The sequence below is a fragment of the Pararge aegeria genome, chromosome 9, assembly GCF_905163445.1.
Source record: "Pararge aegeria chromosome 9, ilParAegt1.1, whole genome shotgun sequence".
In the NCBI taxonomy this organism is placed as follows: domain Eukaryota; kingdom Metazoa; phylum Arthropoda; class Insecta; order Lepidoptera; family Nymphalidae; genus Pararge; species Pararge aegeria.
Genome location: NC_053188.1, coordinates 14,519,104 through 14,536,973, shown reverse-complemented (window position 1 = coordinate 14,536,973; position 17,870 = coordinate 14,519,104). Strand labels below are relative to the sequence as shown.

At 36.1% G+C, this 17,870-nt stretch overlaps 2 protein-coding genes across 2 annotated transcripts in view; one reads left to right on the top strand and one right to left on the bottom strand.

Annotated features, from left to right (window-relative positions):
* Window positions 1-17,870, bottom strand: part of LOC120626268 — a 302,249-nt gene that overhangs the window by 170,962 nt on the left and 113,417 nt on the right. The gene's annotated exons all lie outside the window — the stretch shown is intronic.
* Window positions 824-1,621, top strand: LOC120626269. Its single transcript, XM_039893709.1, has one exon. The coding sequence runs from the start codon at window positions 824-826 to the stop codon at window positions 1,580-1,582; it is 759 nt and encodes a 252-aa protein (XP_039749643.1). The 3' UTR covers window positions 1,583-1,621.

The window sequence follows — 17,870 nt, the reverse complement described above, 5'->3', positions numbered from 1 at the left end:
TTATTACTTTATTGTTAGATTAGAAAAGAAGAAAAATAAAATATTCTTCTTGTTAAATAAACACACCTTTGAACGTTTCAAAAGTGCTTATAAAGCTGAAAGAGGGCTGCTTTGAATAAATGAATTTGTGTTTGAGCGAATATTCGATACTTTTTTATATCGTAATAGAATTCTTTGTCGTGAAACTTATTTAGCGCAAAAGTTTTTGGAGTATGTTTGAGTTCAACTATATATTTAAAAATGGGGGATGAAATCAAATGAAATGAAAATACACTTTTTTGTACATGCCCTGGCGCTGTGGTGAGTGCTGCGGTCTTATAAGTTGGAGGTCCAGGGTTCTATTCCAGGCGGAGGCAATATGGAAATTTATAAATTTCCTCAAGTCTGGTCGGAGGCTTCGTCTGTCGCTAGTAACAACTCCGTTCCGCCAAGCGATTTAGCATTCGGGTACGATGCCGCGTAGAAACCGTAGTGGAATCTTACACAAATTTATATAAAGCGGAAGAGTTTGTTTGTTTGTTCACTTAAACGCGATGATCTCAGGAACTACTGGTCCGATTAGAAAAAAAAATTCAGTATTGGATAGCCCATTTATCCATTGGCTAGCCATAGTTAGATAGCCGAGGGTAGGTGTGTAATAGTAAACACATGTTTTTGACTTGCTCTTAGTTTGAATTTATAAATAATAACAAGTTATAGTTTTAATAACCTTTTTAATTTAGAATTATGTACATGTGAGTGAAAATACCTACCAGCAAAAGTTCTCCTTGTAAAATTTACTATTTATAAATAACCTTTTACTACAGTTATTCACTGACACAAAATGGACACTTTGAAACAGTCTTTTTCTGCAATGTCCGAAATGTTTTATATAAAGATGGATGAGTTTCAACAGGAATTACAAAAGAACTCATCTTCCAAAACTACTGTCACCACTTCATCTATTGCTGCTGACTTTGGATCATTCAAGACATTCATTGTGGCTACACTTAATACTCTGCAGCATCAGCTTGAATTTCTTAAGATGGAAATGGATCGCCAGGAAATGCGGAACAGGCGGAAAATGCTGCTCTTGCATGGTATACCCGAGGCCAAGGCTGAGAATTTGATTGCACGAGTTACCACAACGTTCGCCGAACATTTGGATTTGCCGAATTTTTCAAGTTCCAGCATTAAGGCTAGCTATCGATTTGGCCGTTCTTCCAGTACCAAGCCCAGGCCTATTGTAGTTAAGTTCGCTGATGTCGTAGTCCGCAATAAGGTTTGGTTTTCAAAAACAAAATTTAAGGGCACTGGCTTTACTCAGTCAGAGTTTTTAACTAAGCCTCGTCACAACGCATTTTTGGAAGCTCGGAAGCGTTTTGGCATCACCAATTGTTGGACACGTGATGGGTTCATTTATATCATCGGTTTGGACGGGGCTCGTCATCGAGTGGAATGCATAAGGGAGCTTGAGGCGATTCCAGTGGAGTCGGCGGCGGCAACTGCTGGATCGCCAGTTCAGAGCCCTGGAGTAGCTTCGAAGAGTCCGGAGACGAGATTGCCAGTTCCTCGCACTGCTAGGCGAATGGTTAAAAAGTAGTTTTTATTTTTAATTACACTCGCAATTCCTTTATTTTACTTTTACCTACTTGTGTAATTAATTAAAAGTTTTTGTAACAGTCAATTGTCAATTGTTGTCTTAATATGTCAGCATGACATGTAAATGTCAAGATGAAGTGCATAAACAAACAATAATTACTTTTAACTTTAGGCAAAGATTATTGATCATACAGCCTTATAATTATTTTTATAACTTTGCATAAGCAATAATTACTTTAACTTTAGGCAAAGATTTTTGATTATACAGCCTTATAATAACTTTTATAAGTAATTTTAAAACGGAAAACAAGTTTTTACTCTGTTATTGTATTTTTGGACTATTTACTTTTTTTTTTTTTTTTTATTACTTTTTTTTTTTTACTTTTATTTCTTTTCTTTTTATAATGATCATGGCATGCGTTAATTTTCTTTGGTTTGTTAGTTAAAGGTGTGCTATATCTTGTTTTATCTTATTTATGCTGGTAGGTGTAAGACCTGCTGGTTACGCATTTATTTTATTTATTTTGTATTACTTTTATTTATAATTATCAATACCTATTATGTCATTGCAGAATGTAAGCCTCAACGACTCATTTTTTTCGCTTTCTTCCTCAACTGGATTGGATAGTAACGATAGTTTTTATAGCCTCCCTTCTCTCAGTGAAACTCTTAATTCACACTTTTCAGATGAAATTAAAAATTTCAATGTCATACATATCAATGCTCAGAGTATTCCTGCACATTACCTAGATATGCTTTCAGCTTTCGATTGCAAGAATATTCATGCAATCCTAATTTCCGAATCATGGCTTAAGCCTTGTTTATCCTCCACATCTTATGGTCTTCCTGGTTTCCACCTCATTCGGAATGATCGTACGAACCGTATTGGGGGGGGTGTTGCTATATACCTGCGCTCGCACATACCATTTACAGTAATTAGGGTATCGCAATCACAAGAAACTCCACAGGCGGAGCATCTATTCATTGAGTTAAATTTTTCCAATGCTAAATTGTTACTTGGTGTTTTTTATAATCCTAGCCTTGCCATAGACTATTTCCCTACATTTGAAAGCTTATTAGACCAACTTATTCCACTTTATCAGCATACGATAATAATGGGTGATTTTAATACCTGCCTTCTAAAAAACGACTTCCGTGCCTCGCGCCTTAAGTCTATGGTACAAGCAGCAAATTTACGCATTCTTCCTCTTTCAGCAACCCACTCTTTTCCAAATTGTACCGCGTCTCTTCTAGATTTGGTTCTTGTTTCTTCTCTTGACTATGTAGCTAAGCATGGTCAGTGCCCTGCAGATGCCTTTTCGTATCATGATTTGCTCTATTTATCATATAAGATACGTCCACCAAAAGCAAAGTCAAGTATGCTTTTGCAACGTAATTTTAGTGGTATGAACCTGGAACGTTTACTGGAGGATGCAGCTAAGGCTGATTGGGACGATGTTCGTACGGGAATCAGTATTGATGAGCAGGTGAATATTTTTAATTCAATTTTGACAAAACTGTACGATGTTCATGCTCCAATTCGTCCAGTTAGAATCAAGCATCTTCCTGCTCCTTGGCTTACTGAGGAGGAGATAAAAACGTTACAGCACAAGAAGAATGTTGCAAAATCTAAGTTCAAATCTAATGCTACAGATTCTAATAGGGACAAGTACAAAGTAATTCGAAATCGATGCAACAGGTTATGTAGAGATAAGCAACGACGCCATATTCATAAATCCGTACTTGAAGAGGAAGACTCTGGTAGGGTATGGAAATTTCTGAAATCTCTTGGTGTTGGGAAAGCAAATAGGAATATTCCCTGCAATAATGTTAATTTAAACCAGCTTAATAAGCACTTCTCCTCTTCTTGTACAATTGATAGTACTACTAAATTAAATACAAAAAATCAAATTCTAGCTTTGCCCACCCCGAATGATCCCGCATTTATTTTTAGTCTAATTGACGTTAGTGATGTTAAGAGAAGTATTATAGAGGTTAACTCGGATGCTGTTGGTACAGACAGCATTAGTCGTAAGATGATCACACCACTCCTTGAAATACTTGCACCTATCATTACATTCCTCTTTAATAATTCTATTAATACTGGCCTTTTTCCTAGTTCTTGGAAAAATGCACAGGTAACTCCAATTCCTAAAAATCGGAATCCCGCATGCTTCTCTGATTATCGGCCTATCTCTATTCTCCCCTTTTTGTCCAAAGTCTTTGAGCGGATAGTTCATAGACAAATGACCCTGTTTCTTACTCGATGTAACCTTTTAAATCCATTTCAATCTGGTTTTCGTTCCGGTCATAGTACGACTACTGCTTTAGTTAAAATTACTGAAGATATCCGTTTCGGGATGGATAATCAATCTGTAACTGTATTAGCATTATTAGATTTCAGTAATGCTTTTAATAATGTTGATCATGATCTACTTTTAACTATTTTATGCTCTCTTAACATATCTCCTAGTGTCATTGACTGGTTTCATAGTTACTTGCATGGCCGCCGGCAGCGGATACGGATTGAAAATTCATATTCAGAATGGTGTCCAATAAATGCCGGTGTGCCCCAAGGTGGCGTGTTGTCTCCTCTCCTGTTTTCAATTTTCATTAGTTCAATTACTCAGAATTTATCCTCTCTCTACCACCTGTATGCAGACGACCTACAGATATATACCCAATCTAAGTTGCAAGATCTACCCCTAGCGATTGAACAAGTAAATAAGGACTTAGAAGCTGTTGTACAATGGAGTAGATCTTATGGACTCAGGGTAAATCCATCTAAAACAAAAATAATTATAATAGGCAGTCAGAATTTAATTTCACGGATAGATTGGACTACCCTACCTTCTGTTGTTTTTGATGGAGTCCAATTACAATTTAGTGACACAGTCAAGAATCTTGGGGTTGTTTTTGACAGATTTCTTTCTTGGGTTCCCCAGATTAGTGAGGTGAGCAGGAAGATGTTTGCAGCTGTAGGTTCTCTTCGGCGATTAAGTAATTTCCTTCCCATACCAACTAAAATTGCGCTAGCTCAATCTCTCCTCTTTCCAATTCTTGATTACGCTGATACTTGCTATCTTGATTTAACTATGGAGCAATTTAATAAACTCGAGCGCATTCAAAATCTTTGCATACGGTTCATATTTGGCCTTCGTAAATATGACCACATTTCAGAATTTCGCGACAAACTCGAGTGGCTTCCAATTCGCCTTCGCAGGAATATTCATATTCTTTCTCTCTTATACTGTGTTCTGTTCAATCCAGCTACTCCTCCATATCTTAAAGAACGGTTTGAGTTTCTCAGTGATTCTCACTGTCGCTCTCTCCGTTCTGAAGATAATCTTATACTAAAAATTCCTTCCCATAGTACTTCTTTCTATTCTAAATCCTTTTCAGTTGAAGCTGTTCGGCTATGGAACTCTCTCCCCTTTCAAATTAGGCGCGCGCAGTCACTACCGATTTTTAAAAGACTCCTTAAAAAACATTTTATGCCACCCTAATTCGTCATTTTTTTTTTTTTTTTGCTTCGGAGTCACTTTTCTTTGTGTTGTTGGCTTGTAATTTGTATGATATAGTAATTGATATATATATTTATTTTTAATTTGTTAACTGCTCTTCTCCTGTGTACAACCTACTAACCCTTAAGTCTGTGTTTATTTTTGTTTTTTTTCCTTTCCTGGCTTGGGTTGCCTGGCAGAGATCGCTTTTTAGCGATAAGGCCGCCCATTGTACCTGTGTTCATTGTGTTGTTTTTGTTTATAATTTAATTTCTGTTAGGTGTACAATAAAGTGTATTTTCATTTCATTTCATTTAGCCAATAGGCTACATATCATAACGCTGAGACCAATAGGAGTCACCAATGATTGTTTGAATGTTTTTCAGTGTCTGGGTGTTTATCTGTATTTCATAAGTATTTATGTATATTATAAAATTATTTATCAAAGTCAAAAGTCAAATATTTCTTTATTCAAATAGGCACATAGATGGCACTTTTGATGCGTTATTATATAAAAAATGTGTACATAGCAGTGATGGCGATAACTACAATCGTAAACTTACAACTAAAGCTACGAGGGTTCCAATCGCGCCCTGGTCTAAGAAGAAGCCCACAACAAACTTAGCCGGGTGAAATCAGCTATCAGTCATCTTAGTACCCATAACACAAGCTACGCTTACTTTGGGGCTAAATAGTGATGTATGATGATGTATAGTCTAACTTCTTAGACTGTTTGTATCTCATAAAGAAACGTAAAGTAATGAGAAATTCAACTGAAAGAAAGGAAGGTGTCATACTCTTAGATACAAAGGCCTTATCTAACTTCAATATTTCACATCTACCAGGCGACATTTTCACGAGCTTTTCAGCTAGTCCCTATAAGATCTAGGTTAAATTCTATACTGCTTAATGCTCGGGTTGAACTAAATACTTTAAATATTTGTTCAGAAGATGACACCTGAGGTGCATAATCTTGTACCGTAATACAGAGTGACTTGGCATGTGGTGCAAAATTGCATTTGGCCCGTCCTTTGTTACGGCTTTAAGTTATTCTCAGTAATAATGTGTAGTAGATTTGCTTTGAGCTGTGAATGTCTCTGCCATATACGTAAATTGACTTAGCAATAGTCGGAGTTGAGTCTTAACTGAGATTTTTGTAAAAGAAAAGTTGTGTGGGTAGATACTCATCCATCTACGTAAGTATAGCTCGAAGCCTATTCGGTTCAAACAAACAAAAAATCTTTTCTATTTATAATATTATTAAGTATAGATGAACAGGGAGATTTAGAAAGATACTTTTAGCATTAATATACATAGATTGAGAATAGTATTTTTTATTCCGTTTTACATGTTTTGTTATTCTACAAAAAAGTTGATATCGCAGAACGGAAAAACCTGCATATATCATAAAACGTAGCGGAAAATAATAAATAATGAATCCGGCTAAGTGCGCGTCACGATAGCACACCGATGGTTCTGCACCTTACTGGGTGGTCTTACTACCATATCCAAGCCTTAATGTATAAGTTGACATTTGGTTTCAAAATTATAATCCTTATTTTTAACCCCTGACATAAAAAGATAGGGGTATTACAAGTTTGTCGTATGTGCGTATGTGTGTGTGTCCGTCTATGGCATCGTATTTTCCGAACGGATGAACCGCATTAGTTTTTGACGTGACAACGTCTTATAATTTGATGGAGCCAGCTGCACGCACGAAAAAACATGATGTATGCGGCGTTATCTCTGAGGCGTTCCATTCAAGGCTTGACGTGCAAGCGAGATCGCGGAACGAGCGACAAAGAGGCACAGCCGGCCTACGCGTTCGACTTCTGTCTCTCGCCTACTTGAGTGAGCGATGCGTCCACGTGGACAGCTTCTATACAATAATACATTTACATGTTTTCGGCAAGGATGAAGTGCAGTGAAAAGTGAATGTGGTGTCAATTGTTTATAGCAACGATAATATCTATCAAACAAATAAAATAAAAATTTTCTTTTGAAAAATGCAACCATTCCATCAGTATTTTCTTACGACGTTGTCACGTTCAACTATCGTCAGTAAGCCGACTTTACAGACAACCAATTTTTTTTTTAGTGAAACGTCGGGAGTTTTCTTAGCGATGGTTGATGAAAATCGGTCCAAGTTGGCGGATTAAATATTTTTTCACGACTACCTTCATATGGGTGTGAAATAAAAGGGCTTGTAGTACAATAATGTACAATATATTGAAAGACGGGGGTTTTTTAAATATTAATGTTTATATTATTAGAAAGTAAAGCTATGTTGCATACACTGTCAAATTAAAATAATACTACTTCATGTGATGGTAGTCGTGACATGGCATAATCTTCACGTAACACGTGTTGTATTTGTACGCATTGGCGTACACTTCATACATGAACAAAATTATTGCATACCCTAACATTTTTGTATTACTCATAAAGGGGAAGTTTTTCAATGTTATGCCATCCTCCTTTTTTATGCATACCCTGGTCAAAAACCCTGTGCACGCCACTGTTTTTTCGTAGAATATTTTGCACTACTAAAGAAATTTGAAATTGTATTCGCGCAACCAATAGTGGCACTTTCAAGGTTGGCCAGACTGAAGTACCTAAACTTCAGTCTGGCCAACCTTGAAAGTGCTTATTTAGACTAACGTGAAAAAATGCTACTTTATGGTGGGGGTTTCTTAATGTTTTAATTTTATTTTTTGCAATAATACAAGCCACAATAACAGAAATTCAATGGACATTTCAACTGGCAAATATTACTAGTGAAGCTAACCCCTCTGGCTAACATGCATATATACTGAGGGGCCTTAGGCATCAGGTCCTGTTTGGTGCGGAACCATAAAAGGGACATCGTCACGATATTTATTTTTTAAATTATCGTGAATCGCGATTTTGTGTCGTGTCAAAAAGGCCATTGTGCATTTCGAATAGGATTTGGTTGTATAAAAGAAGTTTTGTTTGTCATGCGTTACGCTTTGTCCTTTGAAAGGGCACAGAACATCACGTGTACTTGAATTGGTCCTTCGTAGAGGATACTGGCAAAGAAAAGATCCGATTCATTGTATTGAATTTGAAAAGGGCGTGCTTTGAAAGTGGATTACTTGCGCCCTACTCTATAAATATTTAATGTCAGCTGGTATTTTTAAATAATAAAGGACGCAACTATTTTCTACCTGAGGTAAACCGCCCGAGTTTATGCCAAACTGCAAGCGCAAAAACATTTTAAGAGATACAAACAGGTCTAGGAAGCCGGTAACTTTTTCATAAATAAATCATTGTAAATTCCTTCACATGTGAAGATTTTTTGAGTTTATTCGTAAATAAAGTCTACGAGCGCTGTGTAGGAGCTCGTGATTCTCTTAATTATATATTTAGAGGTTCAAGCCCGCCAACCTGCATTGAAGCAGCGTAGAGGAACTACACCTCAAAGCTTGCTTTCTTATGGGAGTATGTCATGTCTTGTGAAGATAATATGCTGATTAATTGTTCAGTATATAAAATGTTTCCAAAGTGCAAGCATAAATACTTTGTTTTTATTTCAATTTATATTAATTACTAGCTGACCAGGGACGAAAAATAGTTGTTGTCTGATTCTCAGACATACCGAATATGCACCAAAAATTTTTAGAGAATCGGTCAAGCTGTTTCGGAGGAGTTTAACTACAAACACCGCGACACGAGAATTTTATATTTAAGATCATTTTCTATTGTCTAACACTGAAAAGGAATGTAAATGTCACGATACCGAACGTTCGCTAGCGCCACCTACTTATCAACTTTCATACGTCATTGTCTTTCGGACTATTCTCGCTGTGGTACAACGCGGCGCGCACGTCCTTGTTTTCCTGTCACCCACCATCTACGACTATCACTGCAGCTCCTGTACTTGAAACCGCCGATGAGACCTATGGAGCTACGAGCGGGTTACCCCAAATAGGTGAATCCTGCATCGACCGGTAAGTGGCATACGTGCAGTGGCGTGCACTTCATACATGCACAAAAGCACTGCCTACCCTAAAATGTATATATAACTGGTATATGAGGAGGATTTTTGCCGTTTTATGCAATTTCCTTGCTGTATGCATACCCTGGTAAGAAACCCAGTGCACGCCACTGCATACGTGCATCCCTATTTTCAGTGTTAGAACTTTTAATTTCCAACCAATATTGTATCATGTGTGTGTTCATGATCATCATATTTTTTTTTTCCTTGACCGACTTCGCCACTGCTAATAAAATATAATGTAGTGCATTACACCCATACTACAATAGTGCGCAAGCGCAGGTGCTCTCTCTATTCTCACTTTCATAGTCTGTAAGACTGAAAATCCGACACGACCGGAAAGAGAACAGACGCAGGACCGAAACCGACATTAAAAAATCTCTGAATCGCTATAGTTGAACCCTTGAACAGTAAATAGCAAATAACTCTATTTTCGTATGCAATGCAGCATGTATATGTTTGGTGGCAAGCTTCTTGGCTAGTTACCACTAAAGACTTGCTTCCAATACTTTTTTTATTCCACTACAAGGTGTGTATTCCACTATATACAGTCAAACCTGGGTAAGTGAGAACTGGATAAGTGAGAAAACTCTATCAGTGAGAGAAATAGCCAGGACCCGTCATTTTAGGCTCCCAAAACCTCTATGAGCGAGAAACAGAAACCTTTGTAAGAGAGAGTCGTTTTTCCCTCATGGACCTCCGTAAGTGAGACTGCTACTTATCTATACCTCTATAAGCGACAGTCGAGCAAGCAATATTCGACAAAATTTATGAGTTAGAAAAAAACATTCAAAATACAAAAACAGAAACCCAAACGAAATTGACGGATTTTTTTAAATGTAAATAAGTTATAAATAAAATAAAATTACATAGTGCATGAATATATGTCTTGTTATTCCTGCGTACCTCTATAAGAGAGAAACGCTACCCATGTACCTGCATTAGCGAGAAACTCGGGTTAGTGAGGAACCTCTATAAGCGAGAATGAGATTGTGCTCCCTTGAACTCTCGCTTATCCAGGTTTGACTGTAATTGAAATTCCTGTTGGACGCCTTTTAGGGGTACGCGCTTAATATAGCGCATATGCCCGTAACAGGTTAGCCTGCTATGATCTTAGACTGCATCATCACTTACCACTAGAGTTTGTACTCAAGAGCTAACTTGTGGTGTACTAAAAAAATTACTAGATTATAATCAATATTTGACGGCCGACTGAAGCAGTGGGCAGCGAACCTGCTTTCTGAGTCCAAGGCCGTGGGTTCGATTCCCACTACTAGAAAATGTTTGTGTGATGAACGCAATTGTTTTCAGTATCTGGGTGTTTATATGTATATTATAAGTATTTATGTATATTATTCATAAAAATATTCATCAGTCATCTTAGTGCCCATTACACAAGCTACGCTTACTTAGATAGCGATGTGTGTATTGTCGTAGTATATTTATTTATTTATATTACGCAGAAAATGTAACTAATCATACAATATTAAACGTGCTCACCTGTATATTTCACCCTCAGCCACGTCGGCCGTGGTGTACCTACATGATTTTATTATAAAATAAAAGTTGCCGTACGCTCGCTTCATTAAACAAAAGTCTTTGTAGCTCAGTTAAAATGCAGTGAAAACACTTCTCACATAAAAGTGCTGCGGGTGATGTAGGCAACGTACCACTCGATGGGATGTTAAACTGAAATAAGCTAAGAGTTTCAGGGCGTTTCTTCAAAACTAAACTATTTGCATAGGTTGCAACTTGAAACAATCAAAGTTTCCTTAGATATGCATGAAAAGATCCGGTAACTAGCGTTTCGCCTGAAACTTTAGTTTGCGTTATGCGTGAAAAGGAATATTTTACCTTATCATGCGCTAAATGAAGTGTTTTTTTACGCTATGTGTAAGAGAACTAAAACTACCTTTTTATTAGTAGTAGTATTACTTATTTCTGCTGCCAAGCAGCACTGTTGCAATGCTGTGTTCCGGTCCGAAGGGCAAGGTTGCTGGTGTAATTACAGGCACATGTGGCTTAACACCAACGTCTCAGTTGGATAGACACAGCGCGATACTTTATCCGTTAATTATTTATAAAAGTTTAAAATTATATATCAAATATTACTGGCATTTTTTTGCCATTGCCAAAAAGAAATTTACTATGATGAAAAATCAACTCATTGTAAGGATGATACAAACACTAATACCATAGTGTAAAGATACAAAAGGTCCAGCAGAAGGGGCATTAAAAGGCTAAGAACACAGACCGTGATTACATCTGCAATTAATTGACGCCATTTTGGCGCTGCTAGTTGTGAAGCTGTAATACGAGTGTTAAAGGAACTAAAATTTGGACCTACTAAATAGATGCAATATTAGTTTCGCAGTACAAATTTGGCGTTTCAAATGAGGACAAGATTTCAGCTGTCATTTGTATATGAGAGACACTCCAGTGGTAATAAAACAGGTAAGTGGCTGAGGAAGATGATGATTATAGAAACATTTTAACATTGATATAAACTTTGCCTACTCCTTGGCCTCCTGGAGAAAAACTTTTATAAAATAAGGAAGTAACTATACAGTTTAAAGTTTAGCATCATATTATGCTGTGGAAAGCTTTACCTAGGAAACTTCGCTCGTAAACAGTTTGCAAACCTGCTTTGATACCATTACATATTATAACCGAAGTAATGTTATAGGTGAATAAAGCGCACCAGAACAGAGTTCATCATCTTTATGTTATTAAGCCTAGTGTACTATTGTTGTCACTGTGCATGTTTATGACACAGATATTTATTGATTCCACGAGTGAATTTTTTTAACGAATTAATATCATTACAATAAGTAAGGTTTGTAATTTTATTTTAGGTCACATGAAACTGAAATATATACTTTGTCGAAATCGCGAGTAGCTAAGTAATCTTCTATACTCATTTGGTACGTTAAGTAACAAAATTAAAATTGTATGAAGCGATTTTCATTAAACATAGCTAAGAACACTCCCGTCTGATTCACTTTTCAAACAAAAAAATCAATATCGGTTAATCGGTTCATTCGTTCGGGAGCCACGATGCCGCAGACAGACATACACAGACACGACAAACACCCCGTCGTTTTTGCTGGGGTTAAAAATGAAACACAATAAGCGAATAGCTCAAAGAGCAACGTTCTTTTATTTAACAGTAAAAAACAAAATAAAGACACGTAGGTACAATGAACCGTAAGAAACAATTCCAATAATGAGATTACAGTCTGGGATTCGTTAACGGTCAGAAGGGAATGGTATACTTTTATAAATCATTTCTCCCTAAAATATTCCTATAAAATACACGAGAGGGTATTTGATTATTAAATATCTAGGAGTCACCCGCGATTTTACCTGCATAGGGTTTAAGTTAAATAGAGCTTTGAGTAGTTTTTTTGACAAAGCTCATTCGGGGAAGTACCTACTACCGCCATGTTTATTTCTTCCCCCAAACAGTTGCAATGCTGTGTTCCGTTCTGAACCGGAACACAGAAATATTGTTTGGTAGCAGAAATAAGCACGGTGGTAAGTATTACTTCAGAGAAGCTCTGTCACACAAAACGAAAAATTTCGAGGGAACCAAAATCTTAATAGCTAAAGACACAAACTCTATAAATGCTGGTTTGGATTATGTTTCTGATAGCGACTTAGGCACCAGGAGGTATAATTTGGAGGTCAAACTGAAGAGAAACATAATTATAGTAAAACGAAGTCATGAACTTGAATAAAATATGAATAAAATATAACTTCAATTATTTCTTGAAACTATGAAATAAATGAACTAGGAAATATAATTATATAGCACATTTGTAAATATAGTAAAGTAGCACTTCTAATACTAATTTGAAAGCAGTAGGTAATTGTAATACTAAGATCACAGATGGACACTTCAATTTATTTATTTGCATAGATATTGGAAAAAATATATATACATTTCCACCACGAAAAAATTCGCCGGAGATTAAAAATGGAACAAAGACATTCTCTACAATTCCCAAAAAAATATTCGTCGTAAAATATTTTATTAACTAAATATAATTCTTTTGTTTTGTACGTATCGTCATGATCGTAGCCGGAAAAACATCCATATCTTGCTCTAATATTCTTCATTCGATTTTTAAAAAATATGGCGGGAACCGTTCGATGTCCTACGATAATTTATCCTATGTCCTTCTCCACGGTAGCTCTAGCTCTAGGCATACAAAAGTTTACAAAGATTTCTTAGTGATGATCGTTTGAGAGATTGGGTTGGTATGTGTTGGTTACCAATGTACGAGCTTACATTGGTAACCAACAAAAAATAAACAAACAGACACACTATAATAATTAAACGAATATAGAAATGGAGGTAGAAGTATAAACCACTAGGCTATCACCGCTTATGCGATAGTTTTTACGAAAGAAGGATTAGATATCATTGACAAAACAAGCAGAAGTTTCTTCTACCTGAGACCGTATAATTTTCCCATTTAGTTGATGCGAGACACGATGGCGGCTCCAAACTACAGCCTCCCTAAATTACTATCAACGATAGGAAAAATATTTTCGAGAAAACCTTGAATCTAAATACAGAACTTAATAATTTGTAGAATTGATTGAAGCAGTCTATTTCGAAATTTGACGTTATTTCAGATTGGCTATATATAACAACACACGTTTTAAAAAATGAAAATCTGTTTGTCAGTATTAGTGCCTTTTGAAGGAACAAGAAACAAACAAAAGGCAAATAGAGATATTTTAGGCGCTGATCTAAGCTAATTGATAACTTTACCAAGTCTCCGTATTTTCGGTACAGAGTCGGATGGAATGTAATAAATCAAGAAATATATAAGTTACAGAAGTTTTGTAATTAATGTCACTTCAGAAAGAAATTTGACAAAAAGGAGTTAAGTGTCAAAAGTTAGTGTTTGTAAAACATGTGCCACAAAAGCAATTTACAAAAGGAACTTGAACTTTACATTCTTCAAACACGACAGAACTTTTCAATACGTCGTTTCAAACGGGTAATCTTTTTAGATGTGCTCTTGACCTACATTTGTTCACTTCAGGAAAAATTAGTACGGAAAAAAATACATGTATTTGGAAAAAGCAGTTACTCGTAGTGTCAAACGTTGCAAAAAAGCTATCTATAACTTTACACCCTTTAAACACGATCCAAGCCACTTTTTAATATATCGCTGCAAATGAGTAATGGCTTTTTAGATGTGCTCTTGACATACATTTATTCACTTTATTAAAATGCCGCATAAAAACACTACTACTATTTTATTTCTAAAGATTCGAGTTCAGTAACAAGTATAACTTGCCTTCTTAGTAAAAGTATAGGAGAGAGGTTGTACAAGAGGAAATAAAGATTTATTTCCTCTTGTAAGTCGGATACTTCATACTTAAAGATACATTGGTTGCTTTGCTGTGGGCATATTTTTTCCAACTAATCCTCTGTCTGACGTCAACCTTCCTTAGAAATGCCTGTTTTACAATTAACTCTATAAGTACATAATCAAGCATAAGCGGCCTAGTGGTTAAGACTTCACCTTTACTTTCAGGGGGCAAGTTAAACCCTGGCACACACCTCTTACTTTTCTAAGTTATGTGCGTTCTAAGCAATTATACATCACAAGCTTTAAGGGTGAAGGAAAACATAGTGAGGAAACCTGCATGCCTCGGAGTTCTCCATATTTTTTTTTTATTAACGATAGGCCAGCGCTTGACGACAATCATGCCCGTTAGAAAGCAACGATGAGGTCTAGGTTGGAGCACGCTTGCCTAGAAAAAGCCTATTTACTCTAGCCTGGAAGGTACTCAAATTATACGTGGCAGGAAACATAGTTGCCGGGAGAGCGTTTACATCTTAGCGGTATGTATCAGAATCGTGGATAAAATGTATGAAAGGCATGTAGCGTGCACCAATTTGTACTTGGCCAGCGTGGTGGCTGCCGAAAGCCTTATTCTGGTAGGAGGCCAGTGTCTTGTTGAGGGTCACTAATGGTTCGTTAAAAATTAAGCATAAATTATTATTACAGTTGCGAGCAACCGCTGGTTTAATAAGGTAAACGGAAAAGACTTTAAATTCGACGTATAGACAATGAATAAGTTCAAGGAATATGGGAAGTTTAACGGAGTAATTTAAGAAAAAAGAATAACGTGAAAATATAATACTTTATTGGGACAAAAAGCAGTTAGTGTCAAAAGTTCCTATGTAAAAGTAAAACGCGTGCCCCAAAAGCAATTTACAAAACAGCTTCAACTTTACACCCTTTAAACACGACAGTCGAAAGTGAATTTAACTTTTTAATTTATCGCTCTAAATGAGTAATGGTTTTTAGACGTGCTCTTGACCCACATTTATTTGCATTTTAAAATTACGCATGTACAGCAAATTTACTTCTATAAATATAAGTTAGCGACTGTGGCTTACCAACTGACACTGACTGTGACTTTTTAAGTGCTGTTTTTATTATTAGTGTGTTTGTCTGTTCGTTTGCTCTTCCTGCACACTTGACATTAGGCATAGTTTGAAAGCACGTAGAATTAACATAAGCTACTTTTTATCCCGGGAAAAGAAACGGTCACACGGGATTTCTAGGGAACCGTAATAAACGCGGACAAAGAACGCGGGCAATATCTAGTTGTTCAAAAATGTTATATATATTACCTTAAAGTAAAATATATTACCTTCATCATCATCACATAAACCCATTACCAGCCAACTACAGAACACGGGTCTCCTCCCACAAATAGAAGAGGTCAAGGCAGTCCATCACGCTGGCCCAGTGCGGATTGGAGGACATATTACCTTGAATAGATTATATATAGAATTTTTAAGATAATTTAATTAACATTTCTATTATAGTAAATTATTGAAGTGAAATATTAGGCGACATATATTTCTTGTTGGAGAAGTAAACTTATTTATGAACCGATCTTCAGTTTGCCCAAATCGTGTTAGTAATACAGTATTTTCACCTTTGTTAATACTTAAAACAAAAGGTAAACAACAGTTTACAAAACTTTAAAAACAAGACCTTATAATCTACTTAAACCTGAAGCATGGGTGCACATTATTCCATCACCTTACGAGAATTAAGAGTGAAATTTCATGGTTACGTTTCAGCACATGTCGTTACATGAGTAAGATAAAAGATATAACGTAGAGTATAGGAGAGAGAGAGCTATACAATTGTAATGTGACAATGATTTTATACACGAATAATATCATACACGACTGAAACCTCTATCCAACACGAGTTTCTAAGGTAATAGTTTTTAAACAACTTCTTTAAAATTAGGAGGTTATCAATAATGTTGTTTTTTATGTATGTTCGAGCGTAGCTCCCTCATTTAAAGACTGATTTGTAAAATTTTTTGTTTGATAGAGGTTTATTCCTAAATGGTCGAATTAAAATTTCATATTTAGATCGATCAGATGAATTATATTGATAGACAACGAAATTCTTCAAAAATATTTTGAAGAATTTCGTTGTCTATCAATAGCAAATCTACCCTGATTGCCGCTGTCGCATAAAAATGCATTACTTACGCAATTACACATTTTCTCTCAAATTTAATAGTAGATGCATAAGTTTTGCGACTGAAAGCTAGTTGTAGCACAAAGTACAAGCTTGGTTTTCTATCTTGTTAATTAAAAAATCAGGATAATCCGAGAATTGCGGAAGGCGCGGTAACCCTCCTACGTACCAACGCCACTCACCAAAGTGGCGTCATTACGCACTACAGACAACAGACACTGAGGGTGTTGCTCGACTTTTGCGTCTTGACCTCTGGCTGTTTACATTTCTCCCTCGGAACATGGGTATATGGTTAGAAGGAAAAGAACATTGCATCAACACTTTTTCACGAATATTATAAAGAGATAAACTTAGTAGTTTTTAATGTGAGGTTTAAATCTTTTTTTTTTATTTACAACGTACATACGATGTAACGTAAATCAACCAAAAAATGGTCAAGCGATGAGGGTTTTATTTTTATTTGATGAGATTATGCCAATACGGGTAAGTGAAAGCAGCGTTGTATCCATCGTACCTTATCCAAAATCTGTGGATAGCAGACTGAATGTTGTAGTCTATCCTTATAAGATCCTTGAAGACAAGGATTGTAGTCGATACTTAATTAAATTTGCCATCTGATGAATTTGAATTAGATTAGATTAATGATTTCAGATGTAAGACCACTCGGGAAAATAAAAAAAACAAATTTCATTTATTTTAACTACCTAATTTATAAACACTTTCGTATCTGACCACATGTTTGATTCCAGAGCCAGATTCTACCGAGAAGATTCCAGCAAGAACCTTGGCAGTTGCTCTTTTGGCGGCCGCAGTTTGCGCAGTTTGCGCAGTGGGCAGCGATCCTGCTTTCTGAGTCCAAAGCCGTGAGTTCGATTCCCACAACTGGAATTTTCCAGTTGTGGGAATGTTTGCGTGATGTGCATGAATGTTTTTCAGTTTCTGGGTGTTTATCTGTATATTATAAGTATTTATGTGTATTGTATTCATAAAAATATTCATCAGCTATCTGAGTACCCATAACACAAGCTACGCTTACTTTGGACTAGATTGCGATGTATTTATTGTCGTAGTATATTTAATTATTTTTAGACATAAAAATAATAATCATTTCTATCTTGCAAGGGATGACGGATCTTCCAAGCAACCTGGTCATTTAGAAATTCATTAATTGTATAGTAACCTCACTGTAATAACTGTATTTTAACACAGTGTTTGAACTTATTCATT